Source organism: Leucopleurus acutus, assembly GCF_964270905.1.
Source record: "Leucopleurus acutus genome assembly, chromosome: 10".
NCBI classification, from domain to species: Eukaryota; Metazoa; Chordata; class Mammalia; order Artiodactyla; family Delphinidae; genus Leucopleurus; species Leucopleurus acutus.
In genome coordinates, this window is record NC_139153.1 from 72,626,777 (window position 1) to 72,653,779 (window position 27,003).

Sequence of the window (27,003 nt, forward strand, 5' to 3'; positions counted from 1 at the left end):
AGAAAGAAGAACAAACAAAACCCAAAGTTAGCAGAAGGAAGGAAATCATAAAGATCAGAGCAGAAATAAATGAAATAGAGACTAAAAAAGCCCAACAGAAAAGATCAACGAAACTAAATGCTGGTTCTTTGAAAAGGTAACCAAAATTGATAAATCTTTAGCCAGACTCATCAAAAGAAAAAGCAAGAGGGACCAAATCAATAAAATCTGAAATGAAAAAGGAGAAATTAAATGACCACCACAAAGAGATATGGGAACATATGTATATGTATAACTGATTCACCTTGTTATAAAGCAGAAACTAACACACCATTGTAAAGCAATTATACTCCAATAAGGATGTAAAATATATTAAAAAAAATGAACACCACAGAAATATAAAGTATCATGAGAGACTACCATGAAAAACTATATGCCAATAAGATGGACAACCTAGAAGAAATGGACAAATTCCTAGAAATGTACAATCTCCCAAGACTGAACCAGGAAGAAATAGAAAATATGAACAGTAATGAAACTGAATGTAATAAAAAAAAACTCCCAACAAAAAGAATTTGAAAAAGACTAGATACACATATATGTGTAAATGAATCACTCTGTTGTACACCTGAAACTAAAACAACATTGTTAATCAACTATACTCCAATATAAAATAAAAATTAAAAAAAAATCTCCCAACAAACAAAGGTCCAGGACTAGACGGCTTTACAGGTGAATTATGCCAAACATTCAGAGAAGAGTTAGCACCTATCTTTCTCAAACTATTCCACAAAACTGCAGAGGAAGGAGGGCTTCCAAACTCATTCTATGAAGCCAGCATCACCCTGATACCAAAACCAGACAAAGATAACACAACAAAAAGAAAATTACATGGGCTTCCCTGGTGGCATAGTGGTTAGGAACCCACCTGCCAATGCAGGGGACATGGGTTCAATCCTTGGTCCAGGAAGATCCCATATATCACGGAGCAACTAAGGCCATGCGCCACAGCTACTAAGCCTGCACTCTGAAGCCCACACACCTAGAGCCCATGCTCCACAACAAGGGAAGTCACTGCAATGAGAAGCCCACGCACTGCAGCGAGGAGTAGCCCCTACTCGCCGCAACTAGAGCCTCAACGAAGACCCAATGCAGCCAAAAATAAATAAATTAAAAAAAATACTCAACAAAATTTTAGCAAACCAAATTCAACAATACATTAAAAGGACCATGATCAAGTGGGATTTATCCCAGGGATGCAAGGGTGGTTCAATACCTGCAAATCAGTGTGATATATCACATTAACAAATTGAAGACTAAAAACCATATGATCATGTCAATAGATGCAGAGGAACCTTTGTCAAAATCCAACATCCATTTATGATTAAAATTATCCAGAAAATGGGTGTATAGGGAACATACTTCAACGTAACAAAGGCCATATATGATAAGCCCATAACTAACATCATACTCAATGGTGAAAAGCTGAAGGAATTTCCTCTAAAATCAGGAACAAGACAAGGATGTCAACTATCGCCACTTTTATTCAACATAGTATTGGAAGTCCTAGCCACAGCAATCAGACAAGAAAAAGAAACAAAAGGAATCCAAACTGGAAAGGAAGAAGTAAAACTGTCACTGTTTGCAGATGACATGATACTATATGTAGAAAATCCCAAAGATACCACAAAAAACTACCAGAACTTATCAATGAATTCAGTAAAGTTGCAGGATACAAAATTAATATACAGAAATCTGTTGCATATCTATACACTAGCAGTGAACTATCAGAAAGAGAAATTAAGAAAACAATCCCAGTTATAATCCTGTCAAAAAGAATAAAATATCTAGGAATAAATCTAACTAAGGAGGTAAAAGACCTGTCCTTGGGAAACTATAAGACACTGACGAGAGAAACTGAAGATGACACAGACGGAAAGATACACTGTGTTCATGGATTGAAAGAATTAATTTTGTTAAAATGACCATACTACCCAAGGCAATCAACAGATTCAATACAATCCCTATCAAAATACCAATGACATTGTTCACAGAACTAGAATACATAATTCTAAAATTTGTATGTAAACACAGAAGATTCCACATAGACAAAACAATCTTGAGAAAGAAGAACAAAGCTGGAGTTATCATGCTCCCTGATTTCAAACTAAACTATCAAACCATTGTGGTACTGGCACAAAAACAGACACACAGATCAATGGAACAGAAAAAATAGCCCAGAAATGAACCCACATTATATGGGCAATTAATCTATGACAAGGAAGGCAAGAATATACAATAGGGAAAAGACAACCTCTTCAGTAAATGGTGTTGGGAAAACTGGACAGCTACATGCAAAAGAACCAAACTGGACTACCCTCTCACATCTTGCATAAAAATAAACTGAGAATGGATTAAAGACTTAAATGTAAGACCTGAAACCATAAAACTTCTAGAAGAAAGCATAGGCAGTAAGTTCCTTGACATTGATCTTAGTAATATTTTTTTGGATATGTCTCCTCAGGCAAGAGAAACAAAAGCAAAAATAAACAAATCGGACTACCTCAAACTAAAAATCTTTTGCTCAGCAGAGGAAACTATCAACGAAGTGAAAAGGCCACTTACTGAATGGGAGAAGACATTTGCAAACAGTATATATGATAAGGGGTTAAAATCTAAAATATAATATACAAAGAATTTATGCAGCTCAACATCTGAAAAACAAACAACTTGATTAAAAAATGGGCAGAGAATCTCAACAGACATTTTTCCAAAGACGACAAATAGATGGCCAACAGGGACATGAAAAGATGTTCAGCATCACTAACCATCAGGGAAATGCAAATCAAAACCACAATGAGTGGGGCTTCCCTGGTGGCGCAGTGGTTGAGAATCCACCTGCCAGTGCGGGGACATGGGTTTGAGCCCTGGTCCGGGAAGATTCCACATGTCGTGGAGCAACTAAGCTCGTGCACCACAACTACTGAGCCTCTAGAACCCGTGAGCCACAACTACTGAAGCCCGCACGCCACAACTACTGAAGCCTGTGCACCTAGAGCCCATGCTCTGCAACAAGAGAAGCCACCACAATGAGAAGCCTGCTCACCATGACGAAGAGGAGCCCTTGCTTGCCGCAACTAGAGGAAGCCCGTGTGCAGCAAAGAAGACCCAGTGCAGCCAAAAATAAAATTAAAAACAAAAACACAATGAGATAACACCTCTCACCTGTCAGAATGTCTATTATCAAAAAGACAATAAATAACAGGAGGTGGAGAAAAGGAAACTCTCATGCACTGTTGGTGGGAAGGTAAATTGGTGCAGTCACTATGGAAAACAGTATGGAGATTCCTCAAAAAATTAAAAATAGAACTACCATATGATCCAGAAATTCCACTCCTCTGTATTTATCTGAAGAAAATGAAAACACTAATTAGAAAATATATATGCCCTCCTATGTTCATTGCAGCATTATTTACAATAGCCAAGATATGGAAGCAACCTAAGCACCTATCGATAACGGATCAAGAAGATGTGGTACACATATACAATGGAATATTACTCAGCCACAAAAAAGAATGGAATCTTGCCATTTGTGACAACATGGGTGGTCCTAGAGGGTTTTATGCTATGAAAAATATGTCAGACAGAATAAAATAAATATTGCATGATTTCACTTATATGTGCATCTAAAAAGCAAAACAAATGAACAAATATAACAAAACAGAAACAATGCTATAGGTACAGAGAAAAAACAGGTGGTTGCCATAGGGGAGCGGGTGGGAGGAGGAAAGAAAAAAGTGAGGGAGATTAAGAGGTATAACCTTCCAGTTGCAAAATAAATGAGTCATGTATATGAAAAAGAAAAGAAAAGAAAAGATCACAATGCCATACACATATGAAAATTTAAGAACATACTAAAGAATGATAATGAAAACACTATATACCCAAATTTGTGTAATGTAATTAAAGCATTATATAATGGAAATGTACTGCGTTAATAAATCTGTGATTCTTGAAGTTGGTCCCCAGGCCCACAGAATGACCAGGAACTTGACAGAAATGCAATTTCCAGTCTCCACTCAAAATCTATTGAATCAGAAATTCTGAGAGTGGGGTCCAGAAACCTGTATTTTATCAAGACCTCGAGGTAATTCTGATACATGCTCAAGTTTGAAAACCACTGCCTTAGATGTACATACTGAAAAAAAAGAGAATGGTTAATAGCAAACATTCAACTCAAGAATTTCGAAAAAAGGACACTAAAATCAATCCAAAAAGAATAAAAAATAATAAAAATTTCTTTACAATGTATTTTAATGGCTTTAATTCTATATTAGGACTCTTAAAGAGGCATTATCTTTGCTTCTGGGTTGTAACAACCCCAGTTTTCCTCCAGGTTGACTCTGACTAGGGAGTGCATCAGTGCAAGGAAGTTGGGCAAAGAAGAAAGTAACATATAGTAGAACATTTCAAGATCTCTCATTCTAGATATCTATGCAGATAGATGCATACTTTTTTTTCTGGATAGAATCATAAGAAAGTATTAAAAAGGCTTTTCTTTGGGGAGAGGGACTTGGGGTAAGAGGCATAGTTTTAATTTTTTTCCTTTAAAAATATTGAATATTTCCATTGAGCTTGAAGTTCTAATCTTATACATATATTAGTTTTTTTTTTTTAAGTGATGACAAGGCTTATTTGGACTGTGGGATGATGGGTAATTTTTATTTCCTTAAAATAAAAACTTGGTTAATATTATAATTTTGTTAACAATAACAACAAAAACATGTCCCAAACCTGGATTGGTTCAGAATTTTTTTTGCCTAATGTAATTCACAATTTCTTTGTGGGAATAAATCAGCATGCCTAATAAAATGTTAAGCAATTTTCTGATAACTCTAAAGGAATTGGAGACTTGTTCTAAGAAATCCACTCACCCAACTATCAGTCAAGAGCCTAATTACCTCTACCCAAACGTAATTTTCTTTTGTATCTAATCTAACAATGATTATTTATTTCTATAAAATGTCCCTATCAAGAGTGAACCTTTGAATTGGCTTGGTAGACTCCTTCTCCTCTGCAGCAAGATTTGTTATAAATTTTAATAAACGGTCATATCTAAATCACTTGGAAACGTTTCCTTTAACACCATTTTAACATGTTTTAAAACCTTTAAAAACCTGAGAAATGTACACCTCGGTTACCAGTCTAAAGAATGAGGGGTTGATGGATGACAGGGCCTTAGAACAATAGGGATAGAACGTAATTCGTTCATTCGACAAGTATTTGAGTTCGTACATATGCCAGGCTTTGAAAAGTACTCGAGTTCTGCCACGTGCCAGGCACTGTTCTAAGCTCTGGGGATACAAAAATGAACAAAGGGTGTTAAGGGAATAAAACTCAGTACCACACATGATCTCGCGCTTCTCGCCTCTTCCCTGGTGGGCGCCTCTCGCCGCTATGATTCTATGATTCTTGCTGGGCACGAAAGCCCCGCCCGCCCGCTTATCTGCCGTTTGCCCAAGGCTCTTAGGAGGAGATGGACTACAACTCCCACAATGCCATCCTGGGGCCTCCTTGTAAGGGCTCCACCTTTTCCCTGGCCGTGCGGAGGACGACTACAGTTCCCAGAGTGCTCTGCTTCGCCTTTTGGGTGTTGTTGCCCCTTTCCCGGAGCGGGACGCGGTAGAAGCGGGCAAGAGTGCCAGGCCCGGGTTCTCTGTGTCCTTCCACGGGGCAGGGACGAGGCAGTGACTTGACTCTGGGCGCAGAGCCCGCGAGGAAGCGCAGGACGCGCCGTCCCTTCTGCCCGGCTCACCTCACGCTACTCTCCGTCTTTTCCACCCGCGGCCGCCTGGGCGGCTCGGGACCGACCGCCCGGGGCAGCGGTGGCGGTCTCGGCCGCCGGGGCTGTGGCGAGGCCGCGGCCCTCGGGGCGGCGGTAGCGGCGCCAGCGCTGGGGAGGCGAAGGAGGGAAGATGGCGTCGGAGCTGGAGCCCGAGGTGCAGGGCCTAGACCGGAGTTTGCTGGAATGTTCGGCTGAGGAGACCGCGGGGGTGAGTGCCGGGACCCAGGCGGGGACGTCCGGCCGTCGCAGGCCGCGCCCCGGGGGAGGAACAGATTACTGGAAATCCCGGAGCGGCCGGGCCCTGACTTGGGGTGACGACCGCGCTGGCCCCGCCGGCCTCGCCTTGTGGGTAACGGCCTGGGGAGGCCCCAGATCTTGCTCCTCTCCTTCCTTCTTTATCCACGAGTAGCCCGCAGCCCTGCTGGGTGCACCAGCCACCCTCACGTACCCTTTCGCTCTTCCATTATTTCTGCTTTCCCCCACACTCCCAGTAAGTCCCCAGCACAGGGCCTTTGCCCTTTATGTCAACTCTTAGAAGAGGGGAGGGAAAGACGCTTCCTGGTTTTTTGGGTACTTTGTCTTCCTGATTCATTTGCCTCCTCCTCTGAAACCTGCTACCTTATTTTGTTTCTGGGACCGCCCTAGGCACCAAAGGATGCCAGCGACACTGTTCACCCTCTTTACCTCTTCAGTGCGTTTTCGCACCGGTTTGGTCAGTCTACAACGTTGATGAATGTACGGAAAGTAGTGTCTTGACACGTTAACTGAGTGTGAGAAAGTGGTAGTGGAGACGGGGAGATTAAAACAATAATTTGTCTAGGAGTTGGGGGTAGTTGGATGGAGAACAAACGTTATATAACTTTGAGAGAGCACCTCTCAGTAAATGGAAGCTAATAATGTGAGGTTTGGTCACAGCATAGTGGGAGCAGTTACGCCCCAAACTTAAAGCATGCAGACCTAGTCTTGTACTTAAACTGTAATACGAATATGCTGTATAAGGAGCAGAGTTGTAAAATAATTAATAAAACTCGATGGTATCTTTCCTCAAGGACAGGGAACACCCCCTAGAACAAATTGTCCATAATGATTCTGAATGGGCCAAAACAGCTGAGGCCCCACCTCTAGGGCCTCCAATTTAAAAAGCTGATAGGAAGGGAGTGACCTTTGAGCACAAGTCAACAATCTGAATGTTAGGAGCAAAATTGTAGTGGGGCGCTGTGGGGCTGTTGGTTAGTGAGGAGTTATTTTGGGTGAATTGATGAAGACACTAAACTCATAGTGGAAATAAATGTCAGGAGTAGAGGTGAAAAGTTTAAAGAAATACATTGTTGAATGATGCATCTTTGTTTGTTTGTTTGTTTTTAAACCAACTTGTTTAGTCTAGTTCTGTTTTCATTTACTTTCCGCTTAGTATTGCAACCCAAGGATTTTCCCCATCTGCCTTTTCATTTATCAAGAGGTTGAAAAAGAAAACGAAAGCAGTGTTCAAAGTAAATAGTAAAATGGTAATGACAGCCATTCCCTATCCATGTGATCTTATCAATATCTAGATTGATAGCTAATCTGTTATTTACCTCAAAAATTTTTCTTTACTCCCACCAAATTTTGTCTGTTGACCCAGTGATACAGGCTATGTACTCTGTTTTTCCAATTCTAAAAGTGCAAGCTGCCGTACACCTGAAACTAACACAACATTGTTAATGGACTATACTCCAATATAGAATAAAAATTAAAATAAACAAATAAAAGTGCAAGCTATCAAGTGATTAGAGCTTCTCCAGTTTGTTGAGGTTCCTGAGGAAACTAGTTATAAAACTGGTGCTAGAGAGCAATGCTCCTAGTCCTTGTGTAGTGAAATTCTCAGATGTAGTGGGGGAAATTAAGGAAAATGCAGTCAAAACTTATAAATTTGGACTTAATTCGAGTTTGTGAAGTTCACAGTCTGAGCTACATTTTAGTTTTGCTCTGTTTACTCTTCTTTTTAAAATTATTTATTTATTTATTAGGCTGCGCTAGGTCTTTAGTTGCGGCATGCTTGATCTAATTCCCTGACCAAGGATCAAACCCAGGCCCCCTGCATTGGGAGCACGGAGTCTTAAAGCGCTGGACCACCAGGGAAGTCCCTTTGCTCTGTTTACTTTTAAATGACTTTCTGAAAAATATGATTAAAAAAAAATTTAGCCTGAAGGCCAACAAAATTTCTTAAAGAAGCGTTCATCTAATATTAAAATACAAGATTCTTGTAGCAATATAATTTGCCCTTACTTTGTGAGGAGTTTATTGTTTGTATTTGATTAAAACAGCATAACACTTTACTGTTCTTTCAGCTTAGGCCCCAGCCCAGCCATTTACCACAAATTAAAATTAATTGGGGGACTTCCCTGGTGGTCCAGTGATTAAGACTCAGCGTTCCCAATGCAGGTGGCCCAGTTTCAATCCCTAGTCAGGGAAGTAGATCCCACATGCTGCAACTAAGAGTTCTCATGCTGCAACTAAATATCCTGCATGCTGCAACAAAGATCCCGTCTACCGCAACAAAGATCCCGTCTACCGCAACTAAGACCCAAAACAGCCAAAAAAATAAATAAATATATATTTTTTAATTAAAATGAATTAATAAAGTTTTCTCCAGTAAAAATAAATTTTAGAGAGGGTAAACAAGCAAAGCAGTTATTAACAGCCTTTAGACCTCTGTTGCTGATAATTTGTTGGGATCACATCCATCTAAAGTTACTTAATAATGACTAGTGGCATTTTTTGCACAATTTATTTACACACTTGCTTTTCTTATTTGTATTATGAGGAGGAAGGACTTTTTGTGATCCCATCTATTCTTACTAGAATGCCTCACAAATAAAAGTATTTAAGTACTCACTTCAATAATTTTAAGTTTAGGATATTAAAGCGGCCCTCTGTTGTAGTTTTTTCTTTTCCTTGATAGAGTTGATTCTACAAGTATGACTTCCCCAACACTTCTTGACTCTATCTACATTTCATGCTCCACAGATTTGATTATATGTTCCAGTGGATGATTATGATTTAAGAGGTACATATATTGTTTTTCCCCAAATCTGAAAGAAATACATATTCATTATAGAAGTCTTATGTAGAGTATTATACCTATATTGGTTACTTTTTGCCTTAAAATTTTCAACAGTTTTATATAAAATTCACGTATCTCACAATTCAAGTCAGTGGTTTTTAGTATATGCAGAGTTGTGCAGCCCTCACCACAATCAATTTTAGTACATTTTCATCACTGCAAAAAAGAAATCCTATATCCATTAGCTATACACTCCCCATTTTCTCCTAACCTCCCAAACTCTAGGCCCACTGCTGACCTATTTCTTTGTCTCCACAGATTTGTCTATTCTGGAAATTTCATGTAAACAGAATCATGTAATATGTTGTCTTTTGTGACTGGCTTCTTTCACTTAGCATAAGTTTTTAAGGTTCATCCATGTTGCAGCATGTATCATCAATACTTCATTCCTTTTTACTGCCAAATGATAGTCCATTACGTGGATATACCATATTTTATTTATCCATTCATCCGTTGATGGATGTTTGGGTTATTTCTACTTTGTGGATATTATGAATTGTGCTATGGTGAACATTTCTGTACAATTTTTTATGGGGACATATGTTTTCATTTCTCTTGGGCATATACCCAGGAGTAGAATTACTGGGTCAGGAATTGCTAGACTAAAATGGCTGCATCATTTTACCTTCCCACTAGCAGATGTGAAGTTTTCAGTGGCTTTTTTCACATCCTTGCCAGCACTAGTTAATTGTCTGTCTTTTTGATTATAGCCATTCTGTTAGGTGTAAAGTGGCATCTCCTTGTAGTTTTGATTTGTATCAGTATTTCCCTCGTGACTCATGATGTTGAACATCTTTTCATAAGCTTATTGGCTATTTGTATATCTTCTTTGGAAGTGTCAATTCAGATCTTTTGCCTATTTTTTCATTTTGTCTTCTGTTTTTTGCCTATTTTTAAATTAGATTCTCTTGTTTTTTATTACTGAGTTTCTGTATTATTTTGATTTGTGAATGTTTTTACTTCATTTCTAGAACTCTTAATATGATTTGTTTTAAATTTTTCTTAGTTCTAATTTTTTCTTAGTATAGTCCCGAAAGCTCCATTTTGGCCCTAGCAATTGTTGTTTTAGATTGTTGTTTTGTAGTTAACTTACATGTTGGTTATCCTTGTTCGAAAGCAAAATCAAATGTGCTTAAATAGAGTACAATTTTAATTTGGCATAGAATTATTAGATACTGTGATAAAAGGCTAACCCCTAGGGATTCTTTGATTTTTGTGTTTATTGTACTTGCTCTCTATCCCAAGGCTGAAATTAGCTTTCAAAAAAAGGCGAGCTCCTGCAAACATTGTCATAACATGTTTACTTTAGTGGAATGAGTTGACAGTTTCTCTACTTCCGTTATTGAGGACTTCTAATAAGATAGTGCTTATTACTCTGGTGTGCACATTAGTGTGACAGCCACAAGTGTCTGAAATAAGGACAGATTAACATGCAACCAAATTAGAAATATCAATAATTCTTCATGTTGAAGAAACAGTTACAGTTAGCTTATATTACTGAGATCTGATATGAAAAGCTATAGGTTTTCTTTCTTTTGAGAAATATGTGAACCATTATTCTTAAAGGCAGCCAGAAATTTTCTGGCAGCCAGAAATTTTCTCTTCACAACTTTTTTTTTTTAATCTATAGTGTCGCTAACCACTAATTCTATATTTCTGGTATAGATTTTTTCATGTAAAGGTGTCTTGCTTTATATATTAAGTGTTTAAATTTAATAAAGTTAAAATCCCAAATCAGGTGGTTTTTTGTTTGATTTTGTTTGTTTTGTTTTGCGAGTGGGCTTTCTCTAGTTGGTGGTGAGCGGGGTCTACTCTTCGTTGTGGTGTGTGGGCTTCTCATTGCGGTGGCTTCTCTTTTTGCAGAGCATGGGCTCTAGACGTGTGGGCTTCAGTAGTTGTGGCACACGGGCTCAGTAGTTGTGGTTCACGGGCTCTAGAGCGCAGGCTCGTTAGCTGTGGTGCACTCTATGTGCTCTGTGGCACGTGGGATCTTCCCAGACCAGGGCTTGAGCCCGTGTCCCCTGCATTGGCAGGCGGATTCTTAACCACTGTACCACCAGGGAAGTCCTGTGAGGTGGTTTTAAATGGAGCATATGCCTGCCTTTCTTGAAACAGACTTTTGTGTCTTGTTAATAATTTATAATAATATATAATAAAAGATATTCAGAGTAAAATGCTTGTTTTACTAATGATATATTTTGTATAAGGCAGCTGATTTTTTTTTCTTAACCAGAAGCTGATATTAGTTTCTGAATTTTTTGTTTAAGAAATCTATGAATAGATTTGACCCATCAGTGTTGTTAGAGCCACAAGACAACATAATTTCTTTTAGAAAGCATCACCCTTTATCCTCCCTGGATTAAAATTCTGCAAAAGTGAAATTTTAAGAGAAATGGGAACATAAAATATAAAACAAAAAATTGCTGTTAAAATAAAACCTTTAAATGTGTTGTAAATTAAAATTGAAGCATAGTTTTCTAGGATTGTGGAGGTGAATTCTTGAATCTGAATGCTTAATTTTTCATCCATAAACAATAAATTGCTTAGGATAATTTGACTGCATTCATATTTTGAATTAGGGTTTGCTGACAGTGGATGAAAACCCCTTTGATGTGGCCAAAAACATGTTTTTTAGCTCAAAGAATTAGATTTTTGTTTGCTTTTTGGTTGACTCTGTCTTTTACTATTGACTATCTTTTTTTTTTTTTCTCGTTTGTTTTATAATTACTGAACTTAATGTGTGTGTGTGTGTATAATTTTGATTTGGAGCCACTTCTCCATTTCTCCTTGTAAGACCTTATACTCTTGTCTTACAGTGTTAGACATCTCTTGAACAATCTTTAAACCTATGGGATTGTCTCACCAGAAGTACTGTTTTAAGAGTAATTTAGTCTCTTTCCTACTTGCATAAAGCAAACACAGCAAAATTAGTAACATTTAGAAAGGATTGTTTCACTTTCGGGGTGAAAAGTTTTTCACTGTTACAAGTTTCCATCCAGCCCCTTAACTTATGAAGAGATTTTTACATTTTTAGGAAAAGTTCTCTAAAATGTGAAATTGACTAGAAAGGTAGTATATATCACCTCATGAATATGTAAAATCTCTCTATATATGTTATTTTTTCAGAGGAAGGAAGTGAGCTGAAGATTGTGCAAGTAACAGTTAAAAAGAAGACCTTATACTCTTGTCTTAACAGTGTTAGACATCACATAAACGTAAACTTTTTTTTTTAATTAATTTTTTTTGGAGTATAGCTGCTTTACAATGTTGTGTTAGTTTCTCCTGTACAGCAAAATGAATCAGCTATATATATACATATATCCCCTCTTTTTTGGATTTCCTTCCCATTTAGGTCAACACAGTGCATTAAGTAGAGTTCCCTGTGCTATACAGTATGTTCTCATTAGTTGTCTGTTTTATACATACTATCAATAGTGTATATGTGTCAATCCCAATCTTAATAAACTCTTTTTTAACAAGGATGTAATTTGAAATTTAGGTTGTAATCTATAGGTAAACATTGGACTAATGAGTTAACAGTTAACTGCATTTTTGTAGAAGTGAGTTGTTTCTTATTTTCTGATTTCAAATTTTCACTTGGTTTAGAGCCAAAATGAGCAGGTCTTAATGACATAATTTGTAACTAAATAAATTATGTTTATTTGGAGGACAAATAAACACAGATGGAATTGGCATGGGAAGCAGGAAGCCTTAGGACTTAAGGAAATAGAAAGGGAAAAGAAAGGAGGTGATTTGAAGGATGCCTATATAGGGCTTATTTGGTTTGGTTTTTAAGAACCTGCAGGCCTGGATCTGCTTTATTTCTGTGTCCATTGAAGCCACGTTCCATTAAAGCCAAACATCTTTCTGTAATGTCAATGTTAAGTGACAGTGAGTAGTATATACATATTTATAGTCATTCAGTTAACGGATTTTACTAACTGCCCACTGGGGCTTGGTTCTGTTTTAGACATGGGGGGTAGGGGAACAGGAGATGGGGGTGAGGAAGAGGCTAAGAAGACGTCTTAGAGAAAGTGAAACATAAACTGAGATCTGAAGAATGAGTAGATAACAGCCCTGTAAAGCAGAGAGAGAGGAGCAATACTGATCAGGAGGAGGAAACTGGAAAGTATGATACAAGGCAAAGGACCTTGTAAACCAGGGGTCCTCAACCCCCCGGGCTGAGGACCGGTAGTGGTCCATAGCTTGTCAGGAGCTGGGCTGCACAGCAGGAGGTGAGCAGCAGGCGAGCCAGCGAAGCTTCATCTGCCGCTCCCCATCGCTAGCATTACCGTCTGAACCACCCCCCCACCCGCCGTCTGTGGAAAAATTGTCTTCCATTAAACCAGTCCATGGTGCCAAAACGTTTGGGGACCGCTGTTGTAAACCATGTCAGTGGACTTGATTTGATCCTAAATAGAAGGGGAAGCTGAATGACATGATCAGACTGGCATTTTGCAAGAAACACTCTGGTAGTGAGGTTGGAAAAATGAACTGTAGAGGGACCAGACTAGTGGGGATTACTAGTTAGGACACAGTTGCATTAATCCTTGCAAAAGACAGGAGTGGGGAGTTTGGACTAGGGTAGTGGAAGTAGTGCCACCGGAGATGGAGAGAAAGAAATGGATGGATTCAACAGATACTTAGGAGGCCTAATAGACAAGACATGATGACTAATTGGATGTTGGGGTGAGGAAAAAAGATTTCTGAGTTTTTCTGATTTGGATACCTGGGTAGATGCTGGTGTCTGAAATAGAGAAATGGAGAAAATAGCAGGGTGTTTTTTGTGGTGTGGGAGATCATGAGTTCAATTTTGGACATATTGAGTTGGTGTCTGAAAGGAAAAACTGTTTCTTCCTTTTCTTTTTATTCTCACATCAATACTTCCGGCCGCCAAACGTGTGTGTGTGGGGGGGGGTGGTGGTGGTTTCCCACACCAGGCAATTCTCTCGTTCTCAGCAGACACCAGTTGGGTGTCCTACAACTCAGTCAGTTCTGACACTGTACACCTGCAGTTAGCATCAGATCCCACAGATTAAGGGCTCAGTCCCACAAGGCTGCCCCGCTTCACTACTGCAGATGCCAATCACAAGCAGTGGGTCCTCAGGTTACCCACAACTTATGTTGCAAATTAGGGGATTCCCATGACCCCCTCTTTGGGTTCGATAATTTTCTAGAATGGCTCACAAAACTCAGGGAAACAGTTTATTTACTAGATTACTTGTTTATTATAAAATGATACAACTCAGGAACAGCCAGATGGAATAGAGCAAGGTATGTGGGAAGGGGTGTGGAGCTTCCATGCCCTCTCTGGGCATGCCAGCACCTCTGTTTGTTCATCAACCAAGGAGATCTCTGAACCCCGACATTTTTGGATTTTTATGGAGGCTTTGTGCCTCCATAGGCATGATGATCAAATGATTGGTCATTAGTGCTTAACTCCACCTCCAGCACCTCTCCCTTCCCTGAAGTTGGTTGGGGTGGAGACTGTAAGTTCCACCCTACTAATCATGTGGCTAGTTCCCCTGGCAACTAGCTTCCCATCTTTAGGGGCTTTCCAAAACTCACCTTAGTAATATCAACTCAGGCCTGATTGAAGGGGGCTTGTTATGAATAGCAAAAGACATTCCTTTCACTTTTATCTCACTTCACTTAGGAAATTGGAAGATTTTTAAGAGCTCTGTGCTAGGAATGAGAAGACCAAATATGTTTTTCTTATCATAATATCACAGTATCTATTAGATATCTAAGTATAATTATCACAGGTAGTAGGACATGAAAGTTTGGGGACAGGGGAAAGTGACTTTTTAAAATGTTTTTAACAGGGAGGGCAAAACAGAAAGGGCTTATAGAGAGGTTGATCAGGGAATAAAGATATAATCGATAGAACAAACTCTCTTATGGACTGACATTCATAAGAGACTGGCGTGTCCTTTATAATCATTGAGAAATAGAATTAGTGTATTGGCTGTTCATGTTCACTGTATGCTCTTCCTGTCAGCAAACCGACAGGAGAATCCAGATCACAATCAGAATATCATTTGAGCAAAGCATTAGAAATTAGAAAGGAAGTCAGATGGGCTCAATGGCTAGTGTCTTATAAGATGATATGTTGTGGTCATTTTCCTGTATTGCCTACAGAAGGTTGCTTCAAGAGTCATTTTGAGGAGATGGGCTCGTTCCACTTTACTTTCACTTTAAGTTGAATTTTAAAATATTGGGCATTTTAGTAAAATTCTAAATTGAGTTTTATCCTTTTTTGGAAAGAAGACATGCAGTGATGAATGTCAATAAAATAATTTATAAAACTCATTATTTTTGCACCTAAAAGAAAATAGAGTATGTTTATTCAAATTAGCAGTTTATTGACCTTGTTTAAAACTATTTTTTCTTTTTTCTTTTTTAAAGAAATGGCTGCAAGCAACTGACCTCACTAGAGAAGTGAACCAGCATTTGGCTCACTATGTACCCAAAATCTACTGCAGGGGTCCCAACCCTTTTCCACAGAAAGAAGACATGTTGGCACACCAAGTTTTGTTGGGACCAATGGAATGGTACCTTTGTGGTGAAGATCCTGAGTTGGGATTTTCAAAACTTGAACAAACAAACAAACCTTCTCATCTTTGTGGTCGTGTTTTTAAAGTGGGAGAACCTACATACTCTTGCAGGTAAGATATTGTCATTTTCTTTCTTTCCTTGTTTTTACTTGACTTTTTTATTCCTGAAACCTTACATTTTTGTTTTCAAATTATGAAATATCAGTATTATATATGTATATATGTGTGTTAGTTTCCACAACAAATATATGTGTCTTAATAAATTATTATAAACAAACATTATATAATTATTTTCCAGGTCAAGATATAGAACATCACCAGCATTCCAGAAACCCATTGTGTACTTTATTCCTCCCCCATAATTAGCTCCTACCTTGACTCTTGTAATAATCACTTCCTTGCTTTTTTTTTTTCCACACGGGCCTCTCACTGTTGTGGTCTCTCCCGTTGCGGAGCACAGGCTCTGGACGCACAGGCTCAGCGGCCATGGCTCACAGGCCCAGCCGCTCCGCGGCATGTGGGATCCTCCCGGACCGGGAAACGAACCCGCGTCCCCTGCATCGACAGGTGGACTCTCAACCACTGCGCCACCAGGGAAGCCCACTTCCTTGCTTTTCTTGATGGTTACAGTGATTCTTTTTGATGTTCGAATTATCCTACATTTGACCTTTGAGAGCCCCGTTACACTAGCTTCTTTGCCCTTTTCACATGCCTTTATTAGTTTTTGAGTGCCTCTGCTTTCTGGCATAAGATGTCCACACCTCACTTTGTACTTACTCTGACCCGTATGTAGAATCAGCCATTTATGCAGGGAATTTCCTTTTAGTTGGGAATGTTAGTTAGAAATCATGATGTGGGTGCTATATGTACTTACTGCTACTAGGCTGAGGTTTTTTTTTTTTTTTTTTTTTTTTTTTGATTTCTTGTTGAGAATTAAGTATACAAGGGTAGAAGATGGAGAGGAAAGTACTCTGTCTCCCTTTATGACTATCTATTCCTGTTTCTCAGAACTAATCATTGTTAACATACTTTTATATGTCCTTCCAGAAATTTTCTATGCATGTACATGCCCACATATGGGGCTATCTTAAACATACACATACGCAGACATACATAGAAAAGGGAATATGTTAGCTATACTGGGCTAAATTTTCCTTTCTCTATTTAACAAAATCTTGACATTGACATCTGTCCATATCAGCTGATATAGCTAGGTAATATTCCATTGTTTGGATATACTATTGATAGAGTCATTTTTTTTCTTAAGACTTTTTCCCTTACAACTTAAATTTAATAAGCTTAATTTTGGTTAAGACCTCCGGGTGTCTATGGTAATCTTTCTTTATCAGCATGGTTAGAATACCGATAGAGATCTTTTTATATACTGAAAGGCTGTTAGATCTAGTTTTTTGTCTATACAGAAACCTCTTTGAGTCCTTTATTGGTGTTTGGAGCAGTAGATCTAGTTCAGCCCCATGATCTACAGATGAGAAAACTGAGATCCAATTGTTGTAGTACCATCCTTTGTAGCAAAAAGATCCAGTTCCAAAGAAGGCATTTGTATGTCATGTCTTTTAATCTTCAATCTGGAATGTTGCCTCGGTTTTTCTTTGACTTTCATGATCTTGACATTTTGAAGATTACAGGCCATTTATTTTGTAAATGTACATCAATTTGGGTTTGTCTGATACTCTTCATGATTAGAGTCAGGTTGCCTCTTTCACAGAAATATTGCAGAAATCACGTGTTCTCATTGTATCCTATCTAGTAGCATATGATTTTGATTTGGTTCAATAACTCTTTAAGTTTGATCGCTTGATTAAGGGGATTTCTGCAAGGCTTCTCCACTGTAAAGTTACTCTTTTTCCCTCTTTAATCAGTAAGTATTTGGTGGGGAGATACTTTGAGACTATTAAATATCCTGTTTCTTATCAATGTTCAGTTTTTTAATTTATTTATATCAGTATATGTTCATGGAGCTCCATTATTCTTGTGGTCAAAATTGTTCTAGATTTGACCAGTGGGAGACCCTTCAAGATGTCTTTGTTGTTTTTCATGTCCCCATCATTCTTTGAGCACTTCCTTTTTCTTTCTGACACAAGATATTTTGGACACATCTTGGGCTTTTCCCTACCGCAGCCCTGAAATGAACCATTTCTCTAAGGAGCCTAGTTCTTTTTTAGTAGAGATTAATGTTCAGAAATAAGATACTAAGTGTGCCTGTTGCCATTGGTATGTCACTAATCCCAGGCCCTGTCAGTGGATCTATGTATCTGTAGGTCTCTCTAGTTCCAGTCCAACACCACAGGATTCTTTCTTGTTTTCTTCCTTTGCATATTTTAACTCCCTTCTCTGCTGATGTCATATGTGTCTATGTGTGGGGTCCATCCCAGGGGAGAACAGGTTGGGTGCAGATTTGAATGCTTTGTAGGAAGGCCTTGATTAAATTGACAGAGTTCTGAGAGCTTCCATTACTAGAAGAAGTAGGAAGAATTGTGTTTTCAACAGTGTTCATGGAATAGGCTTTTGGGAGTTTGGAGGAGTGGAGGTGGGATGACGGGAGGAGGAGTATATCTATTCCCTCAGTGAAAGTGGTGCACTGAAAAGCTGTTTGCCTGTACTTGAAGATTAAGTGTGCCTAAAGGATTTGTGGATGAAACCAAGTCAGGGATGATCTCAGCAGAGTTTTCCTGTATGTGCATGGTGGAGTTTGGACTTGGATGTGTCAGTCTGGAGTTTCTTTGAGATATAAAATCATTTCACTAGAGCATGGAGGTATAGGTTAATCCATTCATACCTGTCCTGGGACTCTAACTGTATATTTAGAGGATGTAAAGAATTAATGAAAAGGAAGGCACCTTGGGTAAGGGGATTGCCTCATGGTTTGAGAAGAGAATTTTCATTTTCATGACATCATCTAAAGGGTCACAAGGATATATTTTTTAAGGATAGACAACACCAAGAACAGCATTGGCCACTGCTTTTTAAAAATTGACTTGAAAAACTAATATAATAGGCAAAACATGTATTTTGTTATGTCTCTCAAGAGGTACAAAAGTATATGCCATGAAAGGTACCCTCTCCCACTCATCCCTTAATTTCCCTGTTCCCTTATCCAGAGGTGACCACTGTTACTACTTTCTTGGGTATTCATCTAGATATCATATGAATATCTAGATCCAAACATTTATACTTTTTTCAATAAATGCTAGCATACCACATAAACTGTTTTCATCTTGCTTATTTCATTTAAAATTTGTCCGTCACATTGTTAAATAACATATATAGAGAGAGCTGACTTTGTCTTATCTTTTTAATGTTTATTATTCTCTTGTATGGATGTTCTGTTCTTTACCTACTTGTCTTCTATTAGTAGACATTTAGGTTGTTTCTGGGACTATAAATAATACTGCATTATTATACTTTGTGTCTTTGTGCACGTGTAGAAGTATATACACAGGATACATTCCTAGAAGTAGAATTTTGGGGTGGAAGGATGCATGCATTTATTTCCTTTTAACAGCCAGTAGCAAAAACTTACAGATGAAAAGGAGATATAATACGCTAGTTGGAGGAGGAAAGGCAGAGTGGAAAACAAACAACAGAAACTGCTATAGTTATGATGGAAGAGATTGGAGAATGTCTTTCAGCCAGCCTTGTGAGGGGAAGAAACCAGGGAGCAGAGGATAGGCTGTGGCAGCCAGAAAGAAGAGGCAGATTGGCCAATTCCCTGAACTACTGAAGAAAGAAAGCAGTATCTGGGGACCTGCACTTGGACAGACAAGTAGCCTGGAATGGGGGAGAGGGATATAATATATGATGGCCCTACTAGGACTCAAGTTTGAACCAGACTCTTAGAGGATATTTCTAAACTTTATTGTGGCTTGAAGTTGGCCGACTCCAGGTTAAGGGCCCAGACTTCCACAAGACTGTCTAAAATACAGCTGCAAGTTTGGGGAACCCCAGAGCCATCCTCAGTTCTCATCAGATGGCTACAAATTTCAGGCATCTCCATAGACTACTTGAGGTTGCATAATTCACTAGAACAACTCACAACTCAGGAAAATGCTGCACTTATGATTAAAGTTTTATCATAGCAAAAAGACACAAATCAGAACCAGCCAAAGGGCAAGATTTGCAAGTGCTAAGTTTTTGTTGTTCTCAGTGACATGTTATTATCCTCCTGGCACATTAATTCTTGACAACACACAGAGTATTGCCAACCAGGGAAGCTCACCCAAGCTTAGGTGTCCAGAGTTTTTATTGGGTTTCATTATATAGGCATGATTAATTGAATCATTGCCCACATGACTCAATATCCAGCTCCACTTCCCTTCCCAGAGGTGGGGCTAATATTATGTGCCTGAAAACCCCAGCCCTTTAATTACGTGGTTGATTTTTCTGATGTGGCCAACCTCCACTCTAAGTTATCTCATTAGTATAAACTTTCAGATATGTGGGGGATGGGTGGGAGCATGACTAGCAAAGACACTGCTATCACATGGGAAATTTCGAGGATTTACAGGTTACCTCCTAGGAACCCTAGACAAAGGTCAGCCAAATTCTTTATCACACAGTTGTTGAGAAGGTAAATGAGGTCCTTTGTGTAGTGCTTTCCACAGTACTTGGTACATAGTAAACTCTTAGTAAATGGCCATGCTGGGGTCCTGAGGATGAATGTCTTATGTTAAAAGTAGGTGTTCCCGTGAAACCCAGGACCCTGATAAAATGACAATGGAGTCTATTACTTGGAAAGATGAAATATGGTTGTTGGAATTCTGGGAGAGTTTGTAAACTAGACCCTTCAGGATAAAGGTGACTTACGTCTATAGGGTGGAGGTCTTCTTTAGCCAGAAAAAATGATATTCAGGAGTCTTTTATGTTTAGTACTTAGAAAAGGAGTCTGTGAAGGGAATTAGGTTAATTTTTCTGTTATTTGTTCATTGTTTCTAAAATTGTGTAGGTCCCAAATTATCTCTCTGAAGCCTCTGTGATGTCAGAAAAAGCTGTGTTTTCAGGCAGTGGGCTAATGTTTATATTTGTCTGTACTTAGTTCTCTATTAGGAAAAATGTAATCAAACCTGTCACTTGTTATTTCTTTGTAAATAGAGGTGGGGTTTTTTTGTGTTTTTTTTAACATCTTTATTGGAGTATAATTGCTTTACAATGGTGTTAGTTTCTGCTTTATAAAAAAAGTGAATCAGCTATACATATACATATATCCCCATATCTCCTCCGTCTTGCCTCTCCCTCCCACCCTCCCTATCCCACCCCTCTAGGTGGTCACAAAGCACTGAGCTGATCTCCCTGTGCTATGCAGCTGCTTCCCACTAGCTATCTGTTTTACATTTGGTAGTGTATATATGTCCATGCCACTCTCTCACTTCGTCCCAGCTTACCCTTGCCTCTCCCCACGTCCTCAAGTCCATTCTCTATGTCTGCGTCTTTATCACCCTGTGAGGTGATTGTTATTAGGGGCAATCATCTTAGTGTTGATGTTGATCATAGCTATGTATATTTTGACATCTCATAACCATTAAGAAAAATAAAATACTAGTAAAATATGAAATCATACTTTGGTGTATGGTTTACATTTTAACTTAAATTAAGCTAGATTTAGTTCCATTGTTTTTGTTGTATAGTTAAATTAAAAACATTCTTTTTTAACATTTAAAAACTTACTGCATGAATGTTATAGATTACCAGATAGATTTGGGGTTGGGAGTTATGCTGCCACCAGTTAGGAATATTCTTAGCATATGTTTCCAGATAGTATTTTATGATGCTTTATTATAAACTTTATTAAACAGTTTTGCTTGTTTAACTTTTTTTAACTCCAATTCTGTCAATAATGATGGATAAGGTTATGCTAAAAATAACAAACAACCCTACAATCTCAGAGACTTTAAATATCCAAAATACATTTATTATTCAGACTGTGTGACCAATTCAGATCAGTGGGGGTGATGAGTGGAGGGTTCTACTCTAGGTAGTTACTTCATACCATGTAACATCTCCATAAACTTAATGTTTTTAGGGTTCACCACAGCAAGGGAAGAGGAGGGTCTTGCACAGCAGATAAATTGCTCTGGCTCAGAAATGATGACCATGCCTACATCCCTTTAGCTAGAACTAGTTAGAAGGCCTCTGTCCAACTGCAAAACAGGGCAGGGAAGTGTAATTCTCCTATGTCTGGAAGAGATGCAAACTTGGAAGTGGATGAACATTAGAAGTGTTTTCAGTGATCTTCAGGGTTTGGGGGTTATTTTTCCTCCCTCACAGAGTTGTTAGGATAAAATGAGATAATGTGTATAAAAGCACTTGGGGAACTATAAGGATTTTTCTTTTTCTTTTTTTTTTTTTTTTTTTTTCCCAGTACGCGGGCCTCTCACTGTTGTGGCCTCTCCCATTGCGGAGCACAGGCTCCGGACGCCCATGGCTCACGGGCCCAGCCGCTCCACGGCATGTGGGATCGTCCCGGACCGGGACACGAACCTGTGTCCCCTGCATCGGCAGGCGAACTCTCAACCACTGCGCCACCAGGGAAGCCCTATAAGGAATTTTTGTATGTAAGATTTTTTAAGCGCAATACTCAGTCTTAAAATACATTACTGAGCCATGAGTAATAAATATCTTAAGCAGAGGGATAGAGATGGTTTCATTCCTTTTCTGTTTGGAAATATAAAGCTCTAATATGGAAGAACCACTTATTTCTAGTAAGAAGAGTTGTTTGTTAGTTTCTTGCTTTTTAGAAAGCTTGAACACTTGATCTCTTTTTAGGAGAATTCTATTTTAAGACTGGTTTTTTTTTTTTTGGCTGCATTGGGTCTTCATTGCTGCATGCGGGCTTTCTCTAGTTGCGGCGAGCAGGGGCTACTCTTCGTTGTGGTGCACGGGCTTCTCATTGAGGTGGCTTCTCGTTGCAGAGCACAGGCTCTAGGTGCGCGGGCTTCAGTAGTTGCAGCATGCGGGCTCAGTAGTTGTGGCTCGCGGCTCTAGAGCGCAGGCTCAGTTGTGGCACACAGGCTTAGCTGCTCTGTGGCATGTGGGATCTTCCCGGACCAGGGCTCGAACCCATGTCCCCTGCATTGGCGGGTGGATTCTTAACCACTGCGCCACCAGGGAAGTTCCTAAGACTGTTTCTTTTTAACATGAATGGTCCAGAGATTGAAATGAATGCTGTGTTAGTTTAAAAAATATTGGTTACCTCTAATTATGGATGTGACACATGAATGAAATTATACTGTATGTATTGTAAATGTGTCTTTTTTTCATGAAACAATTTGTCTTAGAGATCTTTCCCAGTCAGTATATATAAATCTACATCATTCTTTTAACTGCTGTGTTTCCATAGTAAGGACAGGCCATGATTTATTTGATTGCCCTGTTTATTAATGAAATTAGAAATCGGTATATTTTAGGATTTTTTTTTTTCTGTAGCAAACTGCACCACAGAGGACATTGTGTACCTATTTGTATACTTCTCTTTTTATACCCATTTCAGTATTTTCCAAGGGAGATACCTAGAAATAAAATTTCAATGCTGTATATTATCACTGTGGCCTTCAATATATTGGAATTTCCCTTGTCTACCTTGCTGTCTCCAACCTAGGAAAATAACAGGGAGTGGGAAGTTGGTATCTCCTAGATAGGTTGGATTCCTGTGGTTGTCTAAAATGAATCTTGTATTCTTGGTTTGGATATTTCTGATCATTTTTATTTATTTATTTTTTATGCACCAGTTTCGTGCAAGATCGAACATAGGAGTATGTGGGGTATATCAACTTTACACATATGCCTTTGTCCAGATGTTAGGAAATAATAGAGGTATGAATAGATTACTGGTAATCCTTTTGGGTAAGGAGACTTGGATTTATATCAACAAAATTTTCCTATTGATACCCTATTTGAGTTCTTTATTTTTTAGGGGAAAATTTATATATTTCAAAAGGCACAAATCTTAATTGTACATTTTTGACAATAGTTAACCTCATGTAACTCACATCCTCCCAAGATAGAGAACATTTTCATCTAACTAGAGATTTCCTTGTTAACAGCTCCAGCCCTTAGGTAACCACTATTCTGATATTTTCACCTTAGATTAGTTTTGTCCATTCTAGAACTTCATCAAAATGAAATCATACTGTTTGGTGCCTGGCTTCTTTTACTCAGCATAATATATATCTGATTCATTCATGATCCTATGATTATTAGAGATTGTTTCCATTTTTATTGCTGAGTAGTTGTCCATTGTATGAGTGTATTGTAATTGCCCATAATCCATTGTACTACTGATGAGCATTTGAGTTGTTTCAGTTTGAGGGTATCATAAATAAGGCTTCTATGACTTCTTTTTTATCAGCTCATTCTACTTTTTGGTAGATACTTTAAATATTTAGAGCTAAGGAAAATGGTTTATTTCATGAATCATATCAGCTTATGCCAACATTATATTAAATGCAACATATTAAAGTATTAGGCATTATTATTTTGTACTCGGCTATAAATCTGTGTGTTTAAAATACCAAATAAGGGAATTCCCTGGCGGTCCAGTGGTTGGGACTCCTCACTTCCACCTCAGGGGTCATAGGTTTGGTCCCTGGTTGGGGAACTAGATCCCACATGTTCCACGGCGCAGCCAAACAAAAATAAGATAAGATAAAATAAAATACCAGATAATAAATCTTGCACTATTAAAAATCTTCAGCTTTTTATGAAACATTTTAGGAATATTAAGACACCATTAAAATAGGCTTTTCTAAACTGTTATCTAAGAGAAGGCACCCTTAGCTGGCTACAACCATTTGCAAAACAAGTCTTTTTGTGGACATATACTTAAATATTCATGGATAAATCTCCAGGAGTAGAATTGCTGTGTCAAGGGGCAGGTATATTTGAACTTGACAAGAAACTGCCAAAACTTTTTCTAAAATTTTTTTTTGTTCCCACCAGTAATGTTCCACTTGCTCCATATTCTCACCAACATTTGATGTTGTCAGTCTTTTAAATTTTAGCTGTTCTATATAGTGATATCTCAATTTAATTTATCTTATCTTAATTTAAAATATCTCAATTTAATTTTCTCTAATGACTAATGATGTTGGTGCAATTTTGCATGTGTTCATTGCCCATTTAACTAATGAAGTTTTTGTTCAAGTCTTTTGTCTGTTTTTTATTGGCTTCTGTATATTTTTTATTACTGAGTTTTGGAGTTCTTTATATGTTCTGTTTCTTTGTGTTTGTGGTGTTTTTTTTCGGCCGTGCTGTGCAGCTTATGGGATTTAGTTCCCCAACCAGGGATTGAATCCGGGGCTTCGGCAGTGAGAGAGCAGAGCCCTCACCACTGGACTGCCGGGAATTCTCTGGAGTTCTTTATGTGTTCTGGATACGAGTCCTTTGTCAGACATGTTTTGTGAATATTTTCTCCCAGTCTGTGACTTGCCTATATGGTGTCTTTTTTTTGGCTGCACTGTGTCTTCGTTGCTGTTCGCAGGCTTTCTCTAGTTGCGGCAAGTGGGGGTACTCTTTGTTGTGGTGCGGTGGCTTCTCTTGTTGCAGAGCACGGGCTCTAGGCGTGCGGGCTTCAGTAGTTGTGGCACGCGGGCTCAGTAGTTGTGGTGCACGGGCTTAGTTGTTCCATGATATGTGGGAATCTTCCCGAACCAGGGATCGAACCCATGTTCCCTGCATTGGCAGGCGGATTCTTAACTACTGGGCCACCAGGGAAGTCCCTGTACGGTGTCTTCTGATGGCAGGGGTTTTAAATTTTGATGGAGTTTAACTTACCAACTTAAATTTTATGATGATTGTTTCCTGTGTTAAAGAAATGTCTGCCTTCTCCCAGGTGGCAAGGACATTCTCTCGGTTTTCTTCTATAAACTTTGAAATTTTAGATTTTATTTGTGGGTCTGTGATCTGTCTCAAAACTAATTTTTTTTTGTATGGCTTGAGGTGTAGGGGTTGAGTTTCATTTACTTACTACATGTGGGGATCCAGTTGTTCTAGCACTGTTTATTCTTTTGCCCATTGAATTGCTTTGGTACCTTATCAAAAACCATTTGCCCATATGAGTGTGGGTGTATTTCAGAACACTCTAATCAATTCCATTCATTGATATGGCTATTCGTATGCCAATAACCACATTAACTTGATTACTGTAACTTTGTAGTAAACTTTGAGTTGATTCCATTTTTGTTCCTTTAAAGTTTCATTTGTCTGTTTCAGATCCTTTGCATTTTATAAATTTTAGAATTAGCTTGTCAATGTTTATTTTTAAGAAAGACTGCTGAGATTATGATCAGGATTGCATTGAATCTATAGATCAATTTGGGAAGAATTGACGTTTTAACAATATTGAGTTTTCCAATCCATTAACATCTTATGTCTCTCCATTTATTGAGGTCTTCTTTAATCTCTTTTAACCGTGTTTTTTGTTTTTATGTAGAATTTATACATACCTGTAAGTATTTTATAATGGTATTCTTTTTTCTTAGTTTTAGTTTCTTAGTTTTTTTTTTTTTTTTTGGTGGTACGCGGGCCTCTCACTGCTGTGGCCTCTCCCATTGTGGAGCACAGGCTCCAGACGCGCAGGCCCAGCCGCTCCGCGGCATGTGGGATCTTCCCGGACCGGGGCACGAACCCGTGTCCCCTGCATCGGCAGGCGGACTCTCAACCACTGCGCCACCAGGGAAGCCCCTAGTTTCTTAGTTTTAATTTCAGTTTTCTTCTGTGAATATAAAGAAATACAGTTGGGTTCTAATATTGATCTTGTGTCCTGTGACGTTGCTAAATTCGCTTAGTAGTTCTAGTAGTTTTTGTTATCTTCTGGGTTTTGTTCCTTAGGATTTTTGCATAATTGTGTCCTCTCTGAATGGACAGTTTTATTTGTTCCTTTACAGTCTTTCTGCCTTTTATTTTTTTGTGCCTTATTGCACTGGTGAAAATAGGACATCCTTGCCTTGGATGGGAGGTATTCAGTCTTTTACTGTTAAATATGATGTTAGGTATAGTTCTCTGATATACACCCTTTATCTCATTGAGGACTTTCCCTTCTATTTCTAGTTTGCTGAGTGGTGTTTTTGTTTGGTTGTTTTTTGTTTTTTTATAAATGACTGATGTTGTCAGGTGCTTTTATTACATCTATTGAGATTGTCATAATTTTCCTTTTTTATTCCATTAATGATTGCCTTGACTGATATTTTTCCAAATGGTTTTCATTACTGAGATAAACTCTACTTGATTATCATGTATTGTAACTTTTATATATTGCTGGATTCACTTTGCTAGTGTTATATTAAGGTGTTTTTGTGTCTGTACATTTCATGGATTACAGACATAAAAAAACCTTAATATAACACTGTCACTTATAGCATAAACCTGTCAGAACAGCAAGTGCAGAGATGGGGCAAGCTTTCAGGTTGCTTGCTTCAGTGGCTCAATCATATCATTCAGGGCTCAGCTTCCTTCTCCCTGTCCTCTGCCATTCTTTTTTTAAAAAAAATATTTTAGGGGCTTCCCTG

The 27,003-nt window shown here is 38.5% G+C and overlaps 1 protein-coding gene across 4 annotated transcripts in view; it reads left to right on the forward strand.

Annotated features, from left to right (window-relative positions):
- The first annotated feature begins 5,643 nt into the window (after positions 1-5,643).
- Positions 5,644-27,003, forward strand: part of UBR2 (ubiquitin protein ligase E3 component n-recognin 2) — a 114,500-nt gene continuing 93,140 nt past the window's right edge. For all 4 annotated transcript variants that reach the window (XM_082847299.1, XM_082847301.1, XM_082847298.1 and 1 more), the window contains exons 1-2: positions 5,644-6,032; positions 15,336-15,595. In XM_082847299.1, coding sequence (XP_082703425.1) covers positions 5,955-6,032; positions 15,336-15,595 — 338 coding nt within the window. In that variant the 5' untranslated portion in view covers positions 5,644-5,954. The remainder of the gene's footprint in view (positions 6,033-15,335; positions 15,596-27,003) is intronic.